Genomic DNA, 18,932 nt, shown 5'->3' with positions numbered 1-18,932 from the left:
CAACCTCCCTATCGACCCTGCCTTGAGTGTGACGGGGCGGTGCCCCAACCCCCCAATCAGCCCCACCCTGAGCGTGACTAGGGGTGGCATCGCAACCTCCTGATCTGCCCTGCTCTGTGCATGACAGGGGGTGGCGCCCCAACTCCCCAATCGGCCCTGCTCTGAGCCCGACCAGGGGCTGCAGCTAGGGATTGGGCCTGCTCTCTGCCACCCGGGAGAAGGCCTAAGCCAGCAGGTCGTTATCTCCTGAGGGGTCCCAGACTGGGAGAGGGCACAGGCCAGGCTGAGGGACGCCCCCTCCTCCCCGAGTGCACAAATTTTTGTGCACTGGGCCTCTAGTAAATGTATAATTATAATTATGTGTTATAATTTTTCTTTCTAATATGTATGACTCATTTCTTTTACATTTTACCTATACTATTGTACTGGTTAAAACTTGTTGAATACAATTAATAATGGGAATGAGAGTTATATGGCTCTCAAGTTGAATGGAAATACTCCTAGTTTTTCTTAATATGAAAATGATTTTCTATTTGATTTCAGATAAAAATATGATCATCTAGTTCTTCTATTTCTAGGATTTTCCTTACCTAAACACTTTTTCATACTTCTCATTAGCATTTGTGTAGTTGTCCATTTTCCTCCCTTCAATATATATTTCTGGTGGTATGAATCAGTGTTTGGTTTTATACCAGAACTGAAAATAAGGCCTAGATCAATAAAATTTTGTTGAATGAATAGTCAATGATGGGCAGGTCACCTCTAGACAGGTGCTTTGTCTCTTTTAACCTATGAAAAACATTAATATTTATCATACTGTAAACCACTGTTGCTTTTATGGAATAAGCATTACTTCATTGTGGTCTGGTAACTGAATTCCCCAGTATTTTATTTTAAATGTTTGCATCTGTGCTTATGAGTATGAACTACAACTCTGTTATGTGTTACCTTTGGTTTGTTTTCAGGATTATGTTAACCATTTAAATAAATAAAACATTTCATGTGTTTGCTCTGTAACAATTTTAAAGTCATGAATTAGCTACTAAATTAAGAGCACTTGCCAAGAAAATAATCTGCCTCTTGGTGTTTCTTTAAATTCTTCAATCATTATTCTTCTGTTGTGTTTTATTGATCTTTATTGATCTTTATTATACAAGACTAGAGGCCTGGTGCACAAAATTCATGCACTCGGGGGATGGGGGGTCCCTCAGCCCGGCCTGCTCCTTCTTACAGTCCAGGAGCCCTCAGGGGATGTCCAACTGACGTGGGGAGTGGGCCTAAGCCATCAGTCGGATATCCTTAGCACTGCCACGGAGGTGGGAGAGGCTCTCACCACCACTGCTGCACTCGCCAGCCATGAGCCCAGCTTCTGGCTGAGCAGTGCTCCCGCACTGACTACCAGGGGGCAGCTCCTCCATTGAGTGTCTGCCCTCTGGTGGCCAGTGTGCATCATAGCGACCGGTGGTTCAGCCATTCGGTCAATTTGCATATTAGCCTTTTATTATATAGAATGTGTGTGAGCATGCTTTCATTATAAAAAGTTAAAATGATGCTTAAGTGTGGACTAAAACTACCTTCCCCACCCACCCCCACAGGTAACCAGGGTTTATCGTTTAGTACTTTCATTTCCATATTTTCCCTATGCTCTCCCATATTTACATGATTATGCACATGCAAGTGTGTGTGTGTGTGTGTGTGTGTGTGTGTGTGTGTAAAATAATAAATGAAGAACTATCCTGAAATTTACTTTTCCCACTTTCTTTGGAAAGTTTCCACATTATATATTATGCAAATATAAACCACACATTCTTCATCCTTTTTAATAATGTGTGGTATTCAATATATGGCTTTACTATAATTTATTTAACTGATCTTCTAATGATGAATGCTTAGCTGTTACCCATATTTCACTGTAATTAACATTCCTGCTGTGATTGTTTTTGTACACAGACCTTTTGTAAACCCATGTGCATGTGAAACAATCTTTAGAATAAATTCAAAACCATGGAATTGCTAACTCAACAAAAAGGGGCAGTTTTTATCTTGATACTTAAAAATTAGCCTCCAAAAAATATTTTGTCATCTTACCTTCCTGCCCAAGAGTATCATTGTGTTCATTGGCCACATGTTTACCAACCCTGGGTATTATCAAAATTTTATGTTTTTGCTAATCTGATGAGTAAAAATTGATAAAAATGTGCCATGTTAATTTACACTTCTCTGATCACAAATGCGGTTGTACATTTTTTTGAGATGGTAGATTTTTGTAGAATTCATTGAACATTTGTATTTCTTTTTTAAAAAAATTGCTTTTCTTATCCATTGCTCATTTTTTTACCAGAGTGTTTGTCTTTTTCTGTTGATTCATATTGATATTAATCCTTTTTTAATATACTGAAAATATCTTCCCAGGCTATGGGTTATCTATTAGTGTTGTTCTTTATGCATTTTTTTGCATACAGAAATTTCCTTTTTAATTTTCATGTATTTAAGTATGTGACTATTTTCCTTTATGATGTAATTTTTTACATCTTGCTTAGACAGGTTTTCTTCACCCCAAGCTTATGAGTATGTTTTTTTTTATGTTTTCACCTAATAATTTTATGTGTTGTTCTCTGGGAATGATGTAAGGTATGTGTTTAACTATATATTTTTTCAAAATAGAACTACCAATCACTTCAACTGTATTTCGTTCAAAATATTTTGTTTTGGCCCTAGCTGGTTTGGCTCAGTGGATAGAGCATCGGCCTGCGGACTGAAAGGTCCCAGGTTCAATTCTGATCAAGGGCACATGCCTGGGCTGTGGGCTTGATTTCCAGTAGGGGGCATGCAGCAGGCAGTCAATCAATGATTCTCTCTCATCATTGATGTTTCTGTCTCTCTCTCCCTCTCCCTTCCTCTCTGAAATCAATAAAAATATAGTAAAAAGAAGAAAAAAAAGAAAATCTCTTACCAAAAAAAAATATTTGGTTGGATAACCAAATTTGAATAAATAATTCTGATTTGGGGTAACTAAACTTCATCCTCATTTGAGAAGTAATTAATCGTCATCCAACTAATTGGTTTACTATCTTCATCATTAACAGCAGCTAGTACTTACATAGTTCTGACCATATTCCAAGCACTCTTACTTTAAAAATTATTTTTATTGATTTCAGAGAGGAAGAGAGAGATAGAAACATCAATGATGAGAGAGAATCATTGATTGGCTGCCTCCTGCATGCCCACACTGGGGATTGAGCCCGCAACCTGAGCATGTTCCCTTACCAGGAATCGAATTGTGACCTCCTGGTTCATAGGTCGATGCTCAACCACTGATGCTCAATGCTGGCTGGGCTTCCAAGCACTCTTCTAAGTGCTTTATGTATCTTCACAAAACCGTAGCATATAGGTGGCATAATTGTCCCTGTTTTACATACACAGAAACTAAGGCATAGAGAGTTAACTTGCCCAAGAATTCAAAGCTACTATGTGGCCTGACTTGAGAGTCAATAGTTTTTAACTAGTATGCTAAATCTCAGTGTACATACTCCTATTTCTAAATTCTATATAATGTTATTAATCAATATTTCTGCCTTTACTTTTATAATTGTCAAATATGTGTAAATTTCTGAAAGAGGAAAATTTCTCCCATTTTTTTCTTTTCAGAATTTCCCAAGTGATTACTTATTTTCTCTATTACTTGACCTATAGAATCAGCTTGTAAGTTTTATAAATAATGATTAGGATTGCATTACACTTCCAAATTCACTTGGGAAGGATTAATGTTTCAAAATATATTCTATTTAGGAAGGGGCTATGTATTTATATTTAATGGATTTTCTTTTATGTTTTCCCTGTAGTTTTGAAGTTTTCAGCCTATGAATCTTATATTTTTGTTAGTCATTTTATAGTTTGTACTGTTGTTGAGAATGGATTCCCTTTTCTCGGTTTCATTTTTTAATACATTGTTGGTAATATATAGGAAAGCATTGATTTTTCTATGCTAATTTTGCATTAACCATCATACTGAACCCTTTATTGAGTCTAATAATTTTTCTTGAATTTTCAAGACAATCTTTCATTTGAAAATAATTATATTGTCTCTTCTTTTTAATATTTATGTACCATATTATTCTTTTTTCATTTATTTCATTAGTTAGAGTTAGACTCCATTATAAGCTTAAATAACAACAATGCCTGGAGAAAATTTATCTTAACTCTAATGTTAAGTAGAGATGCTTCTAATCCTTTACATCAAATATGATATTTGCGCTTGGTTTATGCTAAACTTTATCAGCTTTAGGAAATTTTCTTCTATTGTTAGCTTATTGTTTGTTTTTAATAAAGAGTGATTATTGAATTTTAGCAAATATATTTTTGCCCATAGTTTTTCTTCCTTTCATCTATTTTTGTAGTGAATTACATTAATGGCTTTCTTTGTGTTGAGTTATCCTTGCATTAATGATAGTTACATGTGCCTGTCTGGTGTGGCTCAGTGATTGAGCGTCGACCTGTGGATCAGGAAGTCACGGATCCATTCCCGGTCAGGGCACATGCACAGTTTGCAAGCTCCATCCCCATTAGGGCGGGCATGCAGGAGGCAGCTGATCAATTATTATCTCTCATCACTGATGTTTCACTCTCTGTCTCTCCCTCTCCCTTCCTTTCTGGTCAATAAAAATATATTAAAAAAATAATAGTTACATGTGTCAGGAACTACATTAAACATAGTTATTAGATGAATACCCATTAATGATTATTGTATACTCTTGATAAATTGACCCTTTTATTATGAAACTCATTTTAATTAGAACAATTAGTGCATTTACACTGAATATAATTATTAATATGGTTGGGTTTCATTCTAAGCATTGTGCAATTTGTTTTTTATTTGTCCTATCTCATGTTTGCTTCTTTGTTGGTTCTTTTCTGCCTTTTTAGGATAATAACATTTTTTCAGTACTCCATTAAAGGCCTCTTTAGATCTTGTTCATGTTCTCTCTCTCTCTATATATATATATATATATATTACTCCAAGTATTATAGCATACATCCTTAATGTATCAGCCTACCCTAATTAATATAACATCCATATAGACTATAAGAATCTTGCAACAGAATTCTATTTATCCAATTCAATTGTTAATGCTATTGTCACATTTTCCATGACATACATCAGAAATGCTACAACATGTTATTATTTTTGCTTGCTTAAACCAGTCAAATTTTTTTCAGGAAATTTAAAGAAAATTCATTTACATTTTTCTACATATTTACCATTTCCAATGATCTTCATCCCTTCCTACAGTTCTAACTTTTCTTTTCAGTCCAATAAACTTTCTTTAGCATGTCTTTCAGTGCCACAGCTACTATCAACTTACGTTCACCTGAAAAGCATTTTTAACCTCTATTCTAGAATATTTTGAAAGACATACTGCCTTGAGTTTTGTGAGCTTCTTAGACCTGAAGATTGTTTTTTTTTCACCAAATTTTGAATATTTTGAGTTATTATTTCTTCAAATAGTTCTGACTCATTCTCTTCTTTTTTCTTTCCTTCTGAGACAAATCATACATGTAACAATTGATATACATAATTCCATAAGCTACTGAGGCTCTGTTCATTTTATAAATTTGTATTCTCTCTACATTTTAGTTTGTAACTTTTCTATTGGTCTATTTTCAAGTTCTCATACGTTTTATTCTGCAGTGTTCAATCTTGTCTTAAGCCATTGATAGAAATTGCAATTTCTAATATTTTTAATTGATACATTATAATTTGAATTTCTCTTTAAGATTTCCCACCTATTTTTTCATTGTCCATGTTTTCTTTTAAATCCTTGAACATGTTTATTACCACCATTCTTAAAATTGTGTCCTAACTACAAAATCTGAGTCATTTTCAGGATCTATTTCTATTGTCTGCTTTTCAAAGATCTTGATTTCAGATTCCATTTTCCTTCTTTGCATATATAATTTCTTTATTGCATGCTGCATGTTATGAATGATATATTATAGAGCATCTGGATTGTGTTGTCTCCCTTTTAAAGGTGAAATGTTTGGTTCTGGCTAGCAACTACATAACCAGCTCATTCTCTAGATCCTTCCATTTTCATTTTATGCTTTGTTTGGGCAAATCTATATTGGTTTTTACCTTAATCCTAGGATATGATCTTACTCCTGGTTTCTAAAGAGTGGCCTTTCTGGGGTCATGACTAAATACCTGGTGTGCTCAATGAAGTCTTTCCATATGGTTGAACCCAAAATTCGATATCTTTTAGCACTGCATGACCTCTTGCATTTCCATTCATTACTAAGCTCCACAGCAGCTGCTGTCTTACAGAATCTTGAGGTTTTATAGAATCTTAACCTACACATGCAAAGCCCAAAGCAGCTCTTATCCAAAGAGTTAAGAAGAATCTCCACACAGACCTTTGGGACCTCCCTCCTGTATAACTCATTCCTCTCTGGAATTCTAACCTGCAAATGCCAGCTGCCTTGTCATCCCCTTTGTTTCTATGCCTGCCTCCTCAGCTCAATAAGATATATATTCTTCACATGGGTTCCATCTCTCTGTGCCACATTCAGGAAAGTGCCCTCAGACATAAGGTCAGGCTGTATGTGGTGCTCACCTCACGGATGCCCTGTCTCTCTAGGACTCTAGTCCCACACTGCCTATTTTCCAATGCCTGAAAATAGTCACACATTCTGTTCTGGTTATAGTGGGAGGGTAAATCCAATAGCAGTTACACCATCATGGCCTAGAAGTTAATAGGAGAAACAAATAGATATTTTTCTTTTTATTCTTTGCATCTTATTTCATGTATTCTTTTAATTATATTTCTTGTCTCTTCCCCCTTTTCTACCCCTACCTTTCTCTCTCTCTCTCTCTCTCTCTCTCTCTCTCACACACACACACACACACACACACACACACACACACTTTGTCATCCTTTGGAATAATGAACATCCTTTACATGTTTTTCTTCTCTAATGGTCTAATTTTGGTCTTGTTTAAAATTTATTCAAACAAGTTTTAATTGAGTCTCTGTCAGTGTCAAGAATTCAGTAACACATATAGACCCTCCTTGTTTGACATAAAAACTTCATTACACTTTACTTTCTCTTTCTCCTTACCCCACATCTCTAGGGAGCATTTTTAAATAATATACATTTTTTCTTTGAAAATCCTTTGTTATAAATTGTACTTAGCTTCATAACACCATTACAAACAATTCTTTAGACTTACATCTAAGTTTTTATTGCTCACTTCTCTTTTTTTCTAAAATGTGTCTTTATTAAATTGTTTGCTTTGATTAGTTTTTATTTGAAGGTCTACTTTAAATAGTATTTTTCAAAAACCATACATGAGTCACGTAATTTCTGAATTGTTACAAATCTGAACCAGGCTTTCATCTGCCTTTGCATTCAGATAATATCTTGGTTTGGTATATAATTCTTGGAACATTATGCTTTTTCTCCAGAAGTATCAACATTTTCTCTGAGGTTTTCCCACATTAGTGTTAGAAATAAGTAGCCTAATGCCATTCAAAATTTTTTCCTATGATGACATTTATTTTTTCCTAGTTGGCTGCTTCCAGCATTTGTTCTTTATCCAGGACATGGAAAACCACCTGGGCATGATTACTTGTCATTACACCTGCCCAGCCTTTGGCAAGTCTTCTGCACATAAAGACTGAATCTTTCAATCCAAAGACATTGTCTTCTTTTGTTTCTTTGATTATTGCTTTTCATGCATCTATACTATTTTCTCCTTCTAGATCTCCTATAACAACAATATTGCTTTTCTTGCTTTAATGTTTTCTGCCTCTCGATTTTTTCTTGAACTCCCAAAACTTAGAGCTTATGCTCTACATTTTAGCAAAATGCCCCATAGTTACTCTTCTTTTGATTTCCAAGCCCTGTTTTTTGTTTCTCAATTTTTACGTTTCTGTGAAAGTCTGCACTTGAAAAAAATTAGTAGAGGATCCCTTTGAATCTAAGAAAATTAGCTTCTCACCCCCAAGTTCTTCCCTTTATTCTATAGTACAACTGTCTTACTAGAGATTGTTTCATCTGAATGCTCACATTTGATCCCCCTCATTTGAACTACTGAATTCCTTATCTGGCAACTTTTCTCTTACCTGTAAAGAGGAAGAATTCATTTTTTTTAGGATGAACAGCCAAAATGTCAGCGTTCCCTTCATTTATTCCCACCTGTGCCATTTCCAGCTAAAACATCTCAGCTTCATAGGTATATGTGAGAAGTTTCTGATGATGATACACAATGATCTTTTTATATTCCTTTTCTATTCCATGGATTTTTTTTTTCTGAAATGGGAAAAAGAAAGACATCAAACATGTGATTAGGATACCACCTTTGTCAGAATTTTCTGTTTATTTTTCCTAGACTGTGACAAGGTAAATTTTATATTTGTTCTTCACTTGAGAAAAATATAATTCTTCCAGAGAAAAATTTGATATACTTCAAGTTCCTTCATGCTAGAGAAGAAAGTTATTTTGATTCCCACATTTTAATGAAAAGATCCTTTTGTAGGGAGAGTGGGGAGTGAGTTTTTAAGTTATGTTCCCACCAATAAAACCATTTTTAGCCAGGATGGTGTGGCTCAGTGGTTGGGCATCAACCTATGAACCAGGAGGTCACAGTTTGATTCCCTGTCAGGGCATGTGCCCAGGTTGCAGGCTCAATCCCTAGTAGGGCATGCAGGAGGCAGCTGATCAATGATTCTCTCTTGTCATTGATGTTTCTTTCTCTCTTATCTCTTCCTTCCTCTCTGAAATCAAGAAAAATATATTTTAAAAAAACATTTTAAAATGCTTTAGCTGAAACCACCTTTTAAAATCTTGAATTTACTGTGGACTTCTGTGTCCAACTGCTCAAACAAGGACAGAGAAATATGCCTATGAAAATTAAACTCTGCTGAATACAACTATGAGGCAGAAAAAACACGGGAAACATCTGTATTTTATCCTGCCAATATGTTCTCTTATTCTGGGAGCACAGGATGTCTTTACTCTGTCAGCTGCAAAAATATTATCTCTCGGCAGGAATGAAACAAGTGTGGAATATATATTACGCTACCACATTACATGCATACCTAAGCAGAAAACAAAGAAACTAGCCATTTAATATATAACTCAATTTTGCCTCCGGGGACAGATAAAAATTTTTATAATAATACCAAATGGTACAGTACATAAATATACACTGGAAATGTGATAGGGCTAAGTCAGGCGCTTTAGGCTGGATTCTGCTGGCCAAAAACTTATCATCTGACCCCCGTTCTTATCCTTCCTTCCCATAGACATGAAGTGGGCTATATTTTTTATGAGGGCCAAGAATTTGGGGCAGGAGAGACCAAAACCCATTACACTAACCATTTTTCAGCAGATAGTTAATTTCTAAATATCTGTGAGAAATAACTATTGGCTGATATCTCTGTTTCATTTCAAACATACCTTATACAGAGGTTTCTTAGTAAACCACCAAGTGAGTAAAAAGATATAACAGCAACTAAATCTGTAATTTAATACTTCAGATGATTTTAGTGGCTTAGTGGTGTTTATCCTTTGTGGAATCAATAACTTTTTGTGTGGAATCTTAAATCCACTTTAATGAGCATTCTGCTGACAGTAGTTTTAATTACAATCTGAGTTTCTACCAACAAAAGTAATAGAGACTTTTACCTAGATAACAATTTACAGTTAACTTTTGCAGACCACATGACTGATTTGTATATATAAGTCCCTGCAATTACATTACATATGCTTCTTAAAATTTTATATGCTTTTAACCAGAGAATAAGTTATATGAGAAGAGTGTTCTCAATGTGAAGAATCTAAGCGTTGCACAGTTATTTGCAACATGTCTGAGATGGCTCTTCTATGGCTCTATCTTTGAAAGCCCACACACAGCAATAACATGACTGACTTCCTTATAGGCAATAAATGAAAAACAGCCTGCAATAATGTCACTGGCTTTCTACATAAGTTACATGTTTTACTGAGTAATCAACTTGAAATATTTGTCAATACACAATACCCTTTTTTTTTTTAATCTTTCCATTCACTTACTCTTATTCAACTCTGACGTCTTCTGCATGTTTCTCTATAAGAAACCTTTTGGGTTCACGGAATCTATCCATGTAAAACTACTTAGAAACACCCACCACAAGACAATGAGTTACTCTATTGTTAGTGTAATCCACATTATCCTGTCCACCCCAGAGACCCAAGGAACTCTGAAAGTCTCCAGAGGGTGTTCAGGAATGAAACTATAGCATTTGGGTTCATCATTCCTTCACTATGAGATGCTGTCCCGTCTTGCACGGATGTTGCCCCATGGAAGCATTTCAAAGCTATCACACCTTAATGCACCAAAACTGTGCTGCATTGATTTCACCTTCTATTAAAATACTGCTTTCCACAGAAACTCAAAAACTCCTCCTTGGGTTATGTGGGAGACATAGTACCAAGTGAGGCCTCCCCACCTTGTCTCTCTCCCTGGGCCTTATAACAAAACCTCTCCTTAAGGCAAAAAATATTTAAAAATAAATGCAGCGCACACAGACACCCAAGCAGACTCCAAATCCCAGTTGGAGACCTTTACCCCATTTGTACATATCCAAAGGTCACCCTATATCATTGAATAATCTACTACGTTGCTTCGTGGACATCCTTTGCCATGCGTAAGGAAAATGCTAACCTGACAATGATGCGGGCACAGAGCAAAGCAAGCAGGAGATGAGGAGAGGCCCCTATTCAGGTCATCTGAGCCCCTGAAACCAGCATCCACCTTTGGTCTCAGTTATATGTATCAATAAAATGCCCTTTTTGCATAAGTCTGTTTGAGTTTGGTTTTACGTCACTTGCAACTGAAATAACCTTGACTAATATACTAATAATTACCAAATTTAATTGGGCCATATAAATATCATTGCCTTGAGAACTTGAAACAACAAATCTCAGACATTTCCAACTGTGAAAACTACAGCCTGATAAGTGACTTAATTAAACATGTACATATAGATCACTTCCCAAACCACATACATAGAAATGAGAGACGAATCTGAAGAAGGGAAAAGGAAAAAACCTTTGCATTGGAAACAATGTATTAAGGAGAAGACATCTGCCCAATGTAGGACTTGGAAGATAAACAATTCCATTTTATGTTGTTATTAGATTGTATTACTCTTCATTAAAGTTAAATGCATTTAGAGGAATTAAACATATCAAAAACTTGGCAGTGTAATATAAGCAATGATTCTTTGTTTATTTGATGACATCCTCCTGTGAGTTGATTCATAATTTTAATTTTGGAAAACAGTATTTCCTTGAAGGAGAATGACAGAATGATGTGAACTGCTACATCATTTTGCATGAAGTCATATCGATTATGAAAGGAAATGCAAGCCAAGTGACTTAACTAATTTTTCAAGGAGCATCATGACAGTAATGTTTCTATATTGTCTGAAGGGATCATATCCACTTAAGAACTGAAATTAGCCTCACTTAAGAAAATAAAGAGAAAAGAACTGAAATTGAATTTCAGGAGACAATCTCCTATCCTTTTAAAGATAAGTACAGTGAAACTCTATAAAGACAAAATTTCTAAATCTTTTTAGTAAAAAATATTTTTAAAATCTTGATATCAATATCAAGAACCTACTGCGGATAGACACATGGTAAGCAAAAACAGACAGCTTGCAACCTAGTGAGAGAGGAGAGCATTAATGTAATCACAGAAAATTCCAATTCCAATTGGGATAAATGTCACCAGAGAAATGTGCCTAGTACCATAGAAGCCCATACTGAGGCTTTACCCTAAGTCAGTGGTTCTCAACCTTCTGGCCCTTTAAATTCAGTTCCTCATGGTGTGACCCAACCATAACATTATTTTCGTTGCTACTTCATAACTGTAATGTTGCTACTGTTATGAATTGTAATGTAAATATCTGATATGCAGGATGGGCTTAGGCAACCCTTATGAAAAGGTCATTTGACCACCAAAGGGGTCGCGACCCACAGGTTGAGAACCGCTGCAGCAGACAGACCAGAGAAGTATGTCATAAAGAAGTGATATGTGAAGACTGAATAAGCCCTAAAGAGGGGAAAGAGCATTCTAGTGAGGGGGCAGGTCTCTCCACAGATGTCGAGAAGGGTGGGATGAGAATCAGAGACCTACACTGGCTGTGAGCCCAGAACCAGGGGAAGGAGGTGGAGAGTGAGGCGGGGCTGGCCTTGGAAGTGGTGAGAGTCCTCCTAAAATACTGGTCAGAACTTGAAGGGCTTTAAGTGAGGCTTGGTAAGATCAGTTTTTCATTAAAAATAAAAAATAATAATCACTTTGGTTTCAGGATCGATAAAAATGGAGTGTGGGTCAGGACCCAGGCAAGGGAAATGGTAGCTGGGCTGGGAGGAGTGGGAATGGGGCGAGACACAGAAAGGGAAAGTATTTTCATGGCAGTTTATCCTCATCATTTATTGAAAATCAGCACCATGAAACGGGACTAAATTTTTCTGGGATTATCTAAACTTTGTATCAAAAAATTTCAAACATATAAAAAGTAGACAGAATAATATAATAAACTTCTATGTATTAAACACCCAGCTTCAACCATGTCCAATTCCAGGCTAATCTTGCTTGGTCTATTTCTGCATTCATTTCTATATATATATATATATATATATATATATATATATATATATCTGTCTTTTTTATAAAATTATGAACATTTCAAACCTTTAGAAAAGTTGTGAGAATAGTACTATAATCAACAATTTATTTTTTAAAAAAACATTTTTTATTGAATTCAGAGAGGAAGGGAGAGGGAGAGAGAGATAGAAACATCAATGATGAGAGAGAATCATCAATTGACTACCTCCTGCACCCCGCCCCCCTCCCCCCCACCACACACACACTGGGGATCGTGCCCTGACCAGGATTCAAACCATGACCTCCTGGTTAAAAGGTTGACACAACCACTGAGCCATGCCAGCTGGGCTATAATCACCAATTTATCATTCAACTAGATTCATTAATTGTTAACATTGTAACTTGCTCTGTGTGTATGTTTGTGTGTGTGTGTATATATATATATATATATATATATATATATATATTCCCATACTCACATATCATCTAATTCTTAAGAGTAAAGGCATTCTCCTTTGCTTTTTACAACCATTATACAATTATGACACTCAGGAAATTTAACATTATCTAATATACAGTCCATATTTAAAATTTCCTCTTTGTTCCAACAATGTTCTCTATAGCTGTTTTTAATCCTGATCCAAAATCCAAACAAGGACCATGTATTGCATTTCCTTGTCCTGTCTCTTTAGTCTCCATCAGTCTTAAACTGCTCCTTGGCCTTTTTCTCTTTTATAACACAGATGCCTTTGAAGAATGCAGGCTAGCTACTTTGCAGTGTCCTTTTGTGTGTGTGTGTCTGACTATTTCCTCATGATTACATTCAGATGAGACATTTTGGCAGTACTATCACATAGGTGATGATGTGTTCTTCTCAATGTGTCACATCAGGAGTCATATGAAGTCAGCTGTATGGTTATTAATAATGATTCTTTCATGTTTTCAACCGATTGAATTCATATCCTGTAGACATAATCCATTACTGAGGAAACCAGACAAGAACTGCAAATATAATTTCTATTTCCCCATGAGCCATCTTAATGCCAAGAAACATTAACACAGGTCATTTATACAGACCAAGCTTTATCTGTTTTATTCACGAATGGTGGCTATAGATCATAAATAGACACAGACCGTGAGAGGAATATCCTGCGGTGATTAGAGAAAATCAGTGGACTTGGGAATTAGAATCCTGAGAAGAAGGAAAGCATGGAGGGAGGTGAAGCACAGGCCTCAGGAGCCAGACTGTCCAGGGTGTCATCCAGGCCCCACTGCTCACCATCTGTGTGACTTTGGGCAACTTACTTACCCTTTCCGTACCTGCTGCTACACCTGTAATATGGGTAATCATAGAGCTCATTTTACATGGTTGGTATGAGCATTGAGTTGTTACACATGCAACGTCTGACACAAAACAAGCTCCAAATGGTGTGGTGATGATGGGTTTCCAGTGAAGGACCACTAGGCAACATGTGTTGGTTAAAAAAAGACCTTAGGGCCCTAGCCAGCTTGGCTCAGTGGATAGAGCATCAGCCTGCAGACTGAGGGGTCCCAGGTTCGATCCTGGCCAAGGGCACATGCCTGGGTTGCGGGCTCGATACCCAGTGTGGGGTGTGCAGGAGGCAGCTGATCAATGATTCTCTCTCATCATTGATGTTTCTATCTCTCTCTCTCCTCTCCCTTCTCTCTGAAATCAATAAAGAAATATATTTTTTGTAAAAAAAGACCTTAGGTCTTTATTAAAAATACTAGAGGCCTGGTGCACGAATTTGTGCATGGGTGGGGTCCTGCTGGCCCACCCCGATTGAGGGCAATCAGGCCGGCCGGATGGGGAGGGGGCGCAGGCAGTTGGCGGGCCGGCCCCACCCCTTGGTCGAACTCTGGTCGAACTCCCAGTCAAGGAGGCAATTTGCATATTACCCTTTCATTATATAGGATTGTCTGACACTTGGACCCTGCTGAAAATGTAATATGGTAAAATGTCAACATGTTTGCGTAAAATCGCTAATATCATCATCTAATGAGAACTACTTCGGGCAGAAAAGTTTGATTTTAACAATCAGATGACAAATCTTAACTTTTCCCAAATAATAAACCATAATCTTAACCATGAAAATGTGTCCAGTGTCATTTCCCATTGAGGATTTTATTACCTCCTGTTGATTAGTGATAAATATATTACCTGTTTCTGTTGTATAAGTGGATATATGTATACTATTGACAGTCCCACAAAAAGATCTAAATCTCAAATAGGAAAAGGCCTGCTCAGAGATCTAGTCAAGAATCTAGTCTAGTCATAGGTTCCCTCCTTAAACTTTACTTTTGTAACTTGGTTTTAAAATTTCAAAGATATTTTTGTGATTAGGAAACATCCACAGTATCTCCACCCACCAGCTTATATATGTACTAGTGGCCCGGTGCACAAAATTCGTGCCCATGGGGAGAGGGCCTAAGCCATCAGTCGGACATCCTTAGCGCTGCTGTGGAGGTGGGAGCCCAACTTCTGGCTAAGTGGTGCTCCCCCTGTGGGAGCACACTGACCATCAGGGGGCAGCCCCTGTGTTGAGCGTCTGCCCCCTTGTGGTTAGTGTGCATCATAGCGACCGGTCGTTCTGCTCTTTGGTTGATTTGCATATTAGCCTTTTATTATATGGGATATTTGTGTGTGGTGGTCATGGTCACAGTGGCCCTAGAAGTTCTCCCCAATTTTATCTCAATACCTTTAATGCAATAAAAGCTTTCTTTTCCCCATAGGACTTTTACTGTTACTCATTCGTAGCTTAATAAAATCACTCAATTTTTAATAAAATATTTCTCCCTTAAGTGAAATGATTGTGTTATCAAAGAGTAATACTTAAATTTGTACCTTTATGATTTGAGTTTTTCCTAAAATGTGTAACCACATTAAAAATCATTTTTTCTTGTAATATAGCAAAATATTTTAATTTCTAAAAGTGAAAAGCAACTTGATTAGCTATTTTATTTTGTTTAAGAAGAGAGAATCAAATGACCTAAACAAAACTTTAAAAAAGGGGAAAGAAAATAAAATTTAAATAATAACATATTTACTTTGGTACCATGTTACAGTTAGTTCAGGGGAAGACAAGGCAGGGTAGAAACATGTTGAGAAAATGGAAATAGTGGAGCCTGGAGAATCTGGGGAGGGGGCAAACAGGCAGAGGGAGAGGGAATGTTCAATACAGTTGGCCCAAGTCCCCATATCTAACCCTACCCAGGGCTCAAGGTTACTGCCCCATCCTCATCCTTTCACTACTCTTGGGCCTATTTTCCTAAACAGCCTGCTCCGGGCTTCCTCTTGCCCAAAAATCCAGACTTCACTTATTACATCTCCAACTTAGTCTACCTACCCATACCCCAAACATATATAATATGTTTTCTTCTTTGTCTTTTATTTTTCAACTGATCCCTTCCATTTATCAAAGTTAAGTAACTATCACAGGCATAAATTTTACAGTCACAAAACCCAGGTGTACAAACATAAAAACTCCCTTTAATTGACTTCCCTCACAAGCACCTATTTCCACAGATAGAAGAATACTCAAGTTTTCCAATTTAAAGAGAATTCAGGCATTTCTAGGATTTTTTTTCTTAGTTTCTTTGGGTCAATAGAAAGTCAATATGAAACTCACACTTTTTCCTGTTTCCTCCTATTCTTTACAACAAATTCTCTAAATTTGGGAGTAGGAGGTAATCATAGCAAGGGGAGAGCAGCACGTGCTGCAGAGAAGGGGAACTCAGTCTAGAAGAGAAGATGGTGGAATGTCATGACCAATCGCAATACAGACAAATTTCCTGATAGTGTCATGGGAAAAGACAGACGCATAACCTCAGCCACCAGGGACCGCAGAAAGCTTCTGACAGGAAGTGATTGTTACGTTTTATCTTCAAGGGTGAGTAGGAGTTAGTCTGTTTAAGAAAATGGAGAATGAGCCCTGGCAGTGTTGCTCAGTTGTTTGGGCATGGCCCTGTGCACTGAAAGGTTGCTGGTTCAATCCTGGTCAGGGCACATGACCAGATTGTGGGCCCCATCCCCAGAAGAGGGCATGCAGGAGGCAGCAAATGTGTGTGTGTGTGTGTGTGTGTGTGTGTGTGGTGTGTGTGTGTGTGTGTGTGTGTGTGTGTGTGTGGGTGTCCCTCTCCTTTCTCAATAAAAAAAAATCTTAAAAAAATAAAAAGAAGATGGAGAATGAAGTTTCAGGGGGCATTTGCAATGGCATGGAATCATGGGAGGATGTGACATGCTTAAAAAATGCAAGCAGGTCTATATGCCTAGAGGACAGGAATGCTCATAAAAGTGGGTAGATGAATCTAGAAAGGTGAATAGACTGTATGTAAGCCAAGGAGCCAGGATTGTTTTCTATGGGCCAGGAGCCAGCAAACTATGTGTGAAGTCCAAAACGGCCTGCTGCCTGGTTTTGTAAAAAAAGTTTGAAGTGACGCAGCCACATTCATTTGTTTACATATTATCTATGGCGGCTTTCACATACAGCCAGGTTAATTGCTGCCTTACTTCAGGAACCTTTGTGGTTGAAGCTTGGAAGCAAACTCCCTACTACCTCTGCCTGCTGCATGGTCTTTAAGAGTTTGAGTTCCTGAAGTAGTTTATGCTGGAGGAGCGAGGCAGAAGCTGATGTAGATTGGCTGAACTAGGAAGGCATAGTGGTTTCCACAAACAGCAGAGACCCATGCCTCACTCCTGTTAGGACCTGGAGGGAATTCAGGGCCTCCAAAGTCTATGACTGTGTGGTGAAACTAAGGAGGCAGTACTGGGCAATAGGGCTCCCATGTGAAGAAAGATTCATGCAGCCCAAAAAGAGCACAGAAGCAGAGCCACTGCCATTAAGGGTCTGTGTCAACTATAACAATAGGACTACCATCATGAACCAAAAATTGGGGGGAAGTTTCTCTGTTTGTCAAGGAATCACAAAAGTACCTGAGGTTCTGAGATAGAGAGAGCTTCCAAATGACAGACTGAAGCTACTTTCAGAAAGGTGGGATGAAGTTTCAGAGGAATATTTTTCACATCCCATTTATGATTCAAGGGTTGTTCCCAATACCAGTACCAATTCCTTCTACTGGAGTTTGAGCCTCAACAGCATAGTCTCCTCAACCTGGTGCTTCAGATCCTGACTTTTCTTTTTCTGCATGAATTCTATACTCTACTCACTATGCTTTCCTGCCCCTCCTTTTGCTTGGTATTTGCTTCCCTTTAGGAAAATAACACAAGCTTTGGAACAACAGACTAGGAGCTCCATAAAACTCTTACAAAGTCAGGTGATGTTGGCAAATAGACTTTCTATGCCTCAGTCTCCTCATCTGGAAAATGGGATCATAAAACTGACTTCCTTCATTGGGGTTGCCGGGAGGGATAAGTAATATAACCATGTAAGACACCTGGAATATAATAGTGCTCAATTAATCATACGTTCTCCCACATATTCCTTCTCTTATTTCATTTACTTCATTTTGTAAATCTCTTGACTTAGTGATTTATCTTTTTTTCTGAGGATGAACTAACTTCAAGATCAGGAATTCCCAGGACAGAATTTCACCTCTGTCCCTCCCTGTGATAGCCACTCAACCCTGCACCTACCTCTCTGCCTTTGTATCTGAAAGATGAGCAATGAAAGGGAGGGCAATGCAGTCAGCTCCAAGTCTCTAACTACAAGTTATCAACACTCAGGGGTTCATCATTCAAGCTTAACTCTGACTTATTCGCTTTTCCTCGCCTTCCAGCTCCAATCTTCTGCCCAATGAATGGGGCTTCAAGAACTGGGTCTGAGAAAAAAATGTGAAGGAATGCTTCAGGCTACTAAGAGATCATGCCCTAAAACCCACCAATATGCCTTTTGCTGCTGCTGACCATATTGCTAGACAGGTGGAGAATGAGACGGGTCTACCACAAGAAGAGATTTGATGGTCTTTTCTTCTGCCCACAGTTTTTAGTTACCAAAAACTAAAAATTTTCACCACCATAAAAATTCACCGATGAATGATACTCTTTGGTTTATTTATTTGTTTGTTTATCTATTTATTTACGCCTCTCTTTTTCATTTACTTTGTTCGCCCATTGTTTCTTTTTGGAAGAAACCCAAATAATACAATTACCCAAGCATCCGGCAAAAAGGCATTATTGTCAAGGTTTCTTGCTGTCAGGACGGTAACCCAGGTTATCTCTGTAGTTGCTACTATGGCAGCTAGAGGGCAGTGCAATTCTCTCCTGGTACCCTCTGCATTTCCTCCCATCCCCCTTCTG

General features: G+C 37.6%; 1 protein-coding gene across 4 annotated transcripts in view; it reads right to left on the bottom strand.

Annotated features, from left to right (window-relative positions):
- The window catches only part of MEGF10 (multiple EGF like domains 10), a 369,913-nt gene that overhangs the window by 193,655 nt on the left and 157,326 nt on the right, over positions 1-18,932 (bottom strand). For all 4 annotated transcript variants that reach the window (XM_070412562.1, XM_070412566.1, XM_070412568.1 and 1 more), the window contains one exon: positions 8,124-8,310. In XM_070412562.1, coding sequence (XP_070268663.1) covers positions 8,124-8,205 — 82 coding nt within the window. In that variant the 5' untranslated portion in view covers positions 8,206-8,310. The remainder of the gene's footprint in view (positions 1-8,123; positions 8,311-18,932) is intronic.

Source organism: Myotis yumanensis, unplaced genomic scaffold, assembly GCF_028538775.1.
Source record: "Myotis yumanensis isolate MYYU_CA2020_CCGP unplaced genomic scaffold, mMyoYum1.0.hap1 SCAF_4, whole genome shotgun sequence".
In the NCBI taxonomy this organism is placed as follows: domain Eukaryota; kingdom Metazoa; phylum Chordata; class Mammalia; order Chiroptera; family Vespertilionidae; genus Myotis; species Myotis yumanensis.
Note: the sequence above shows the minus strand (reverse complement) of the source record. Positions and strands in the feature narration are given on the sequence as shown.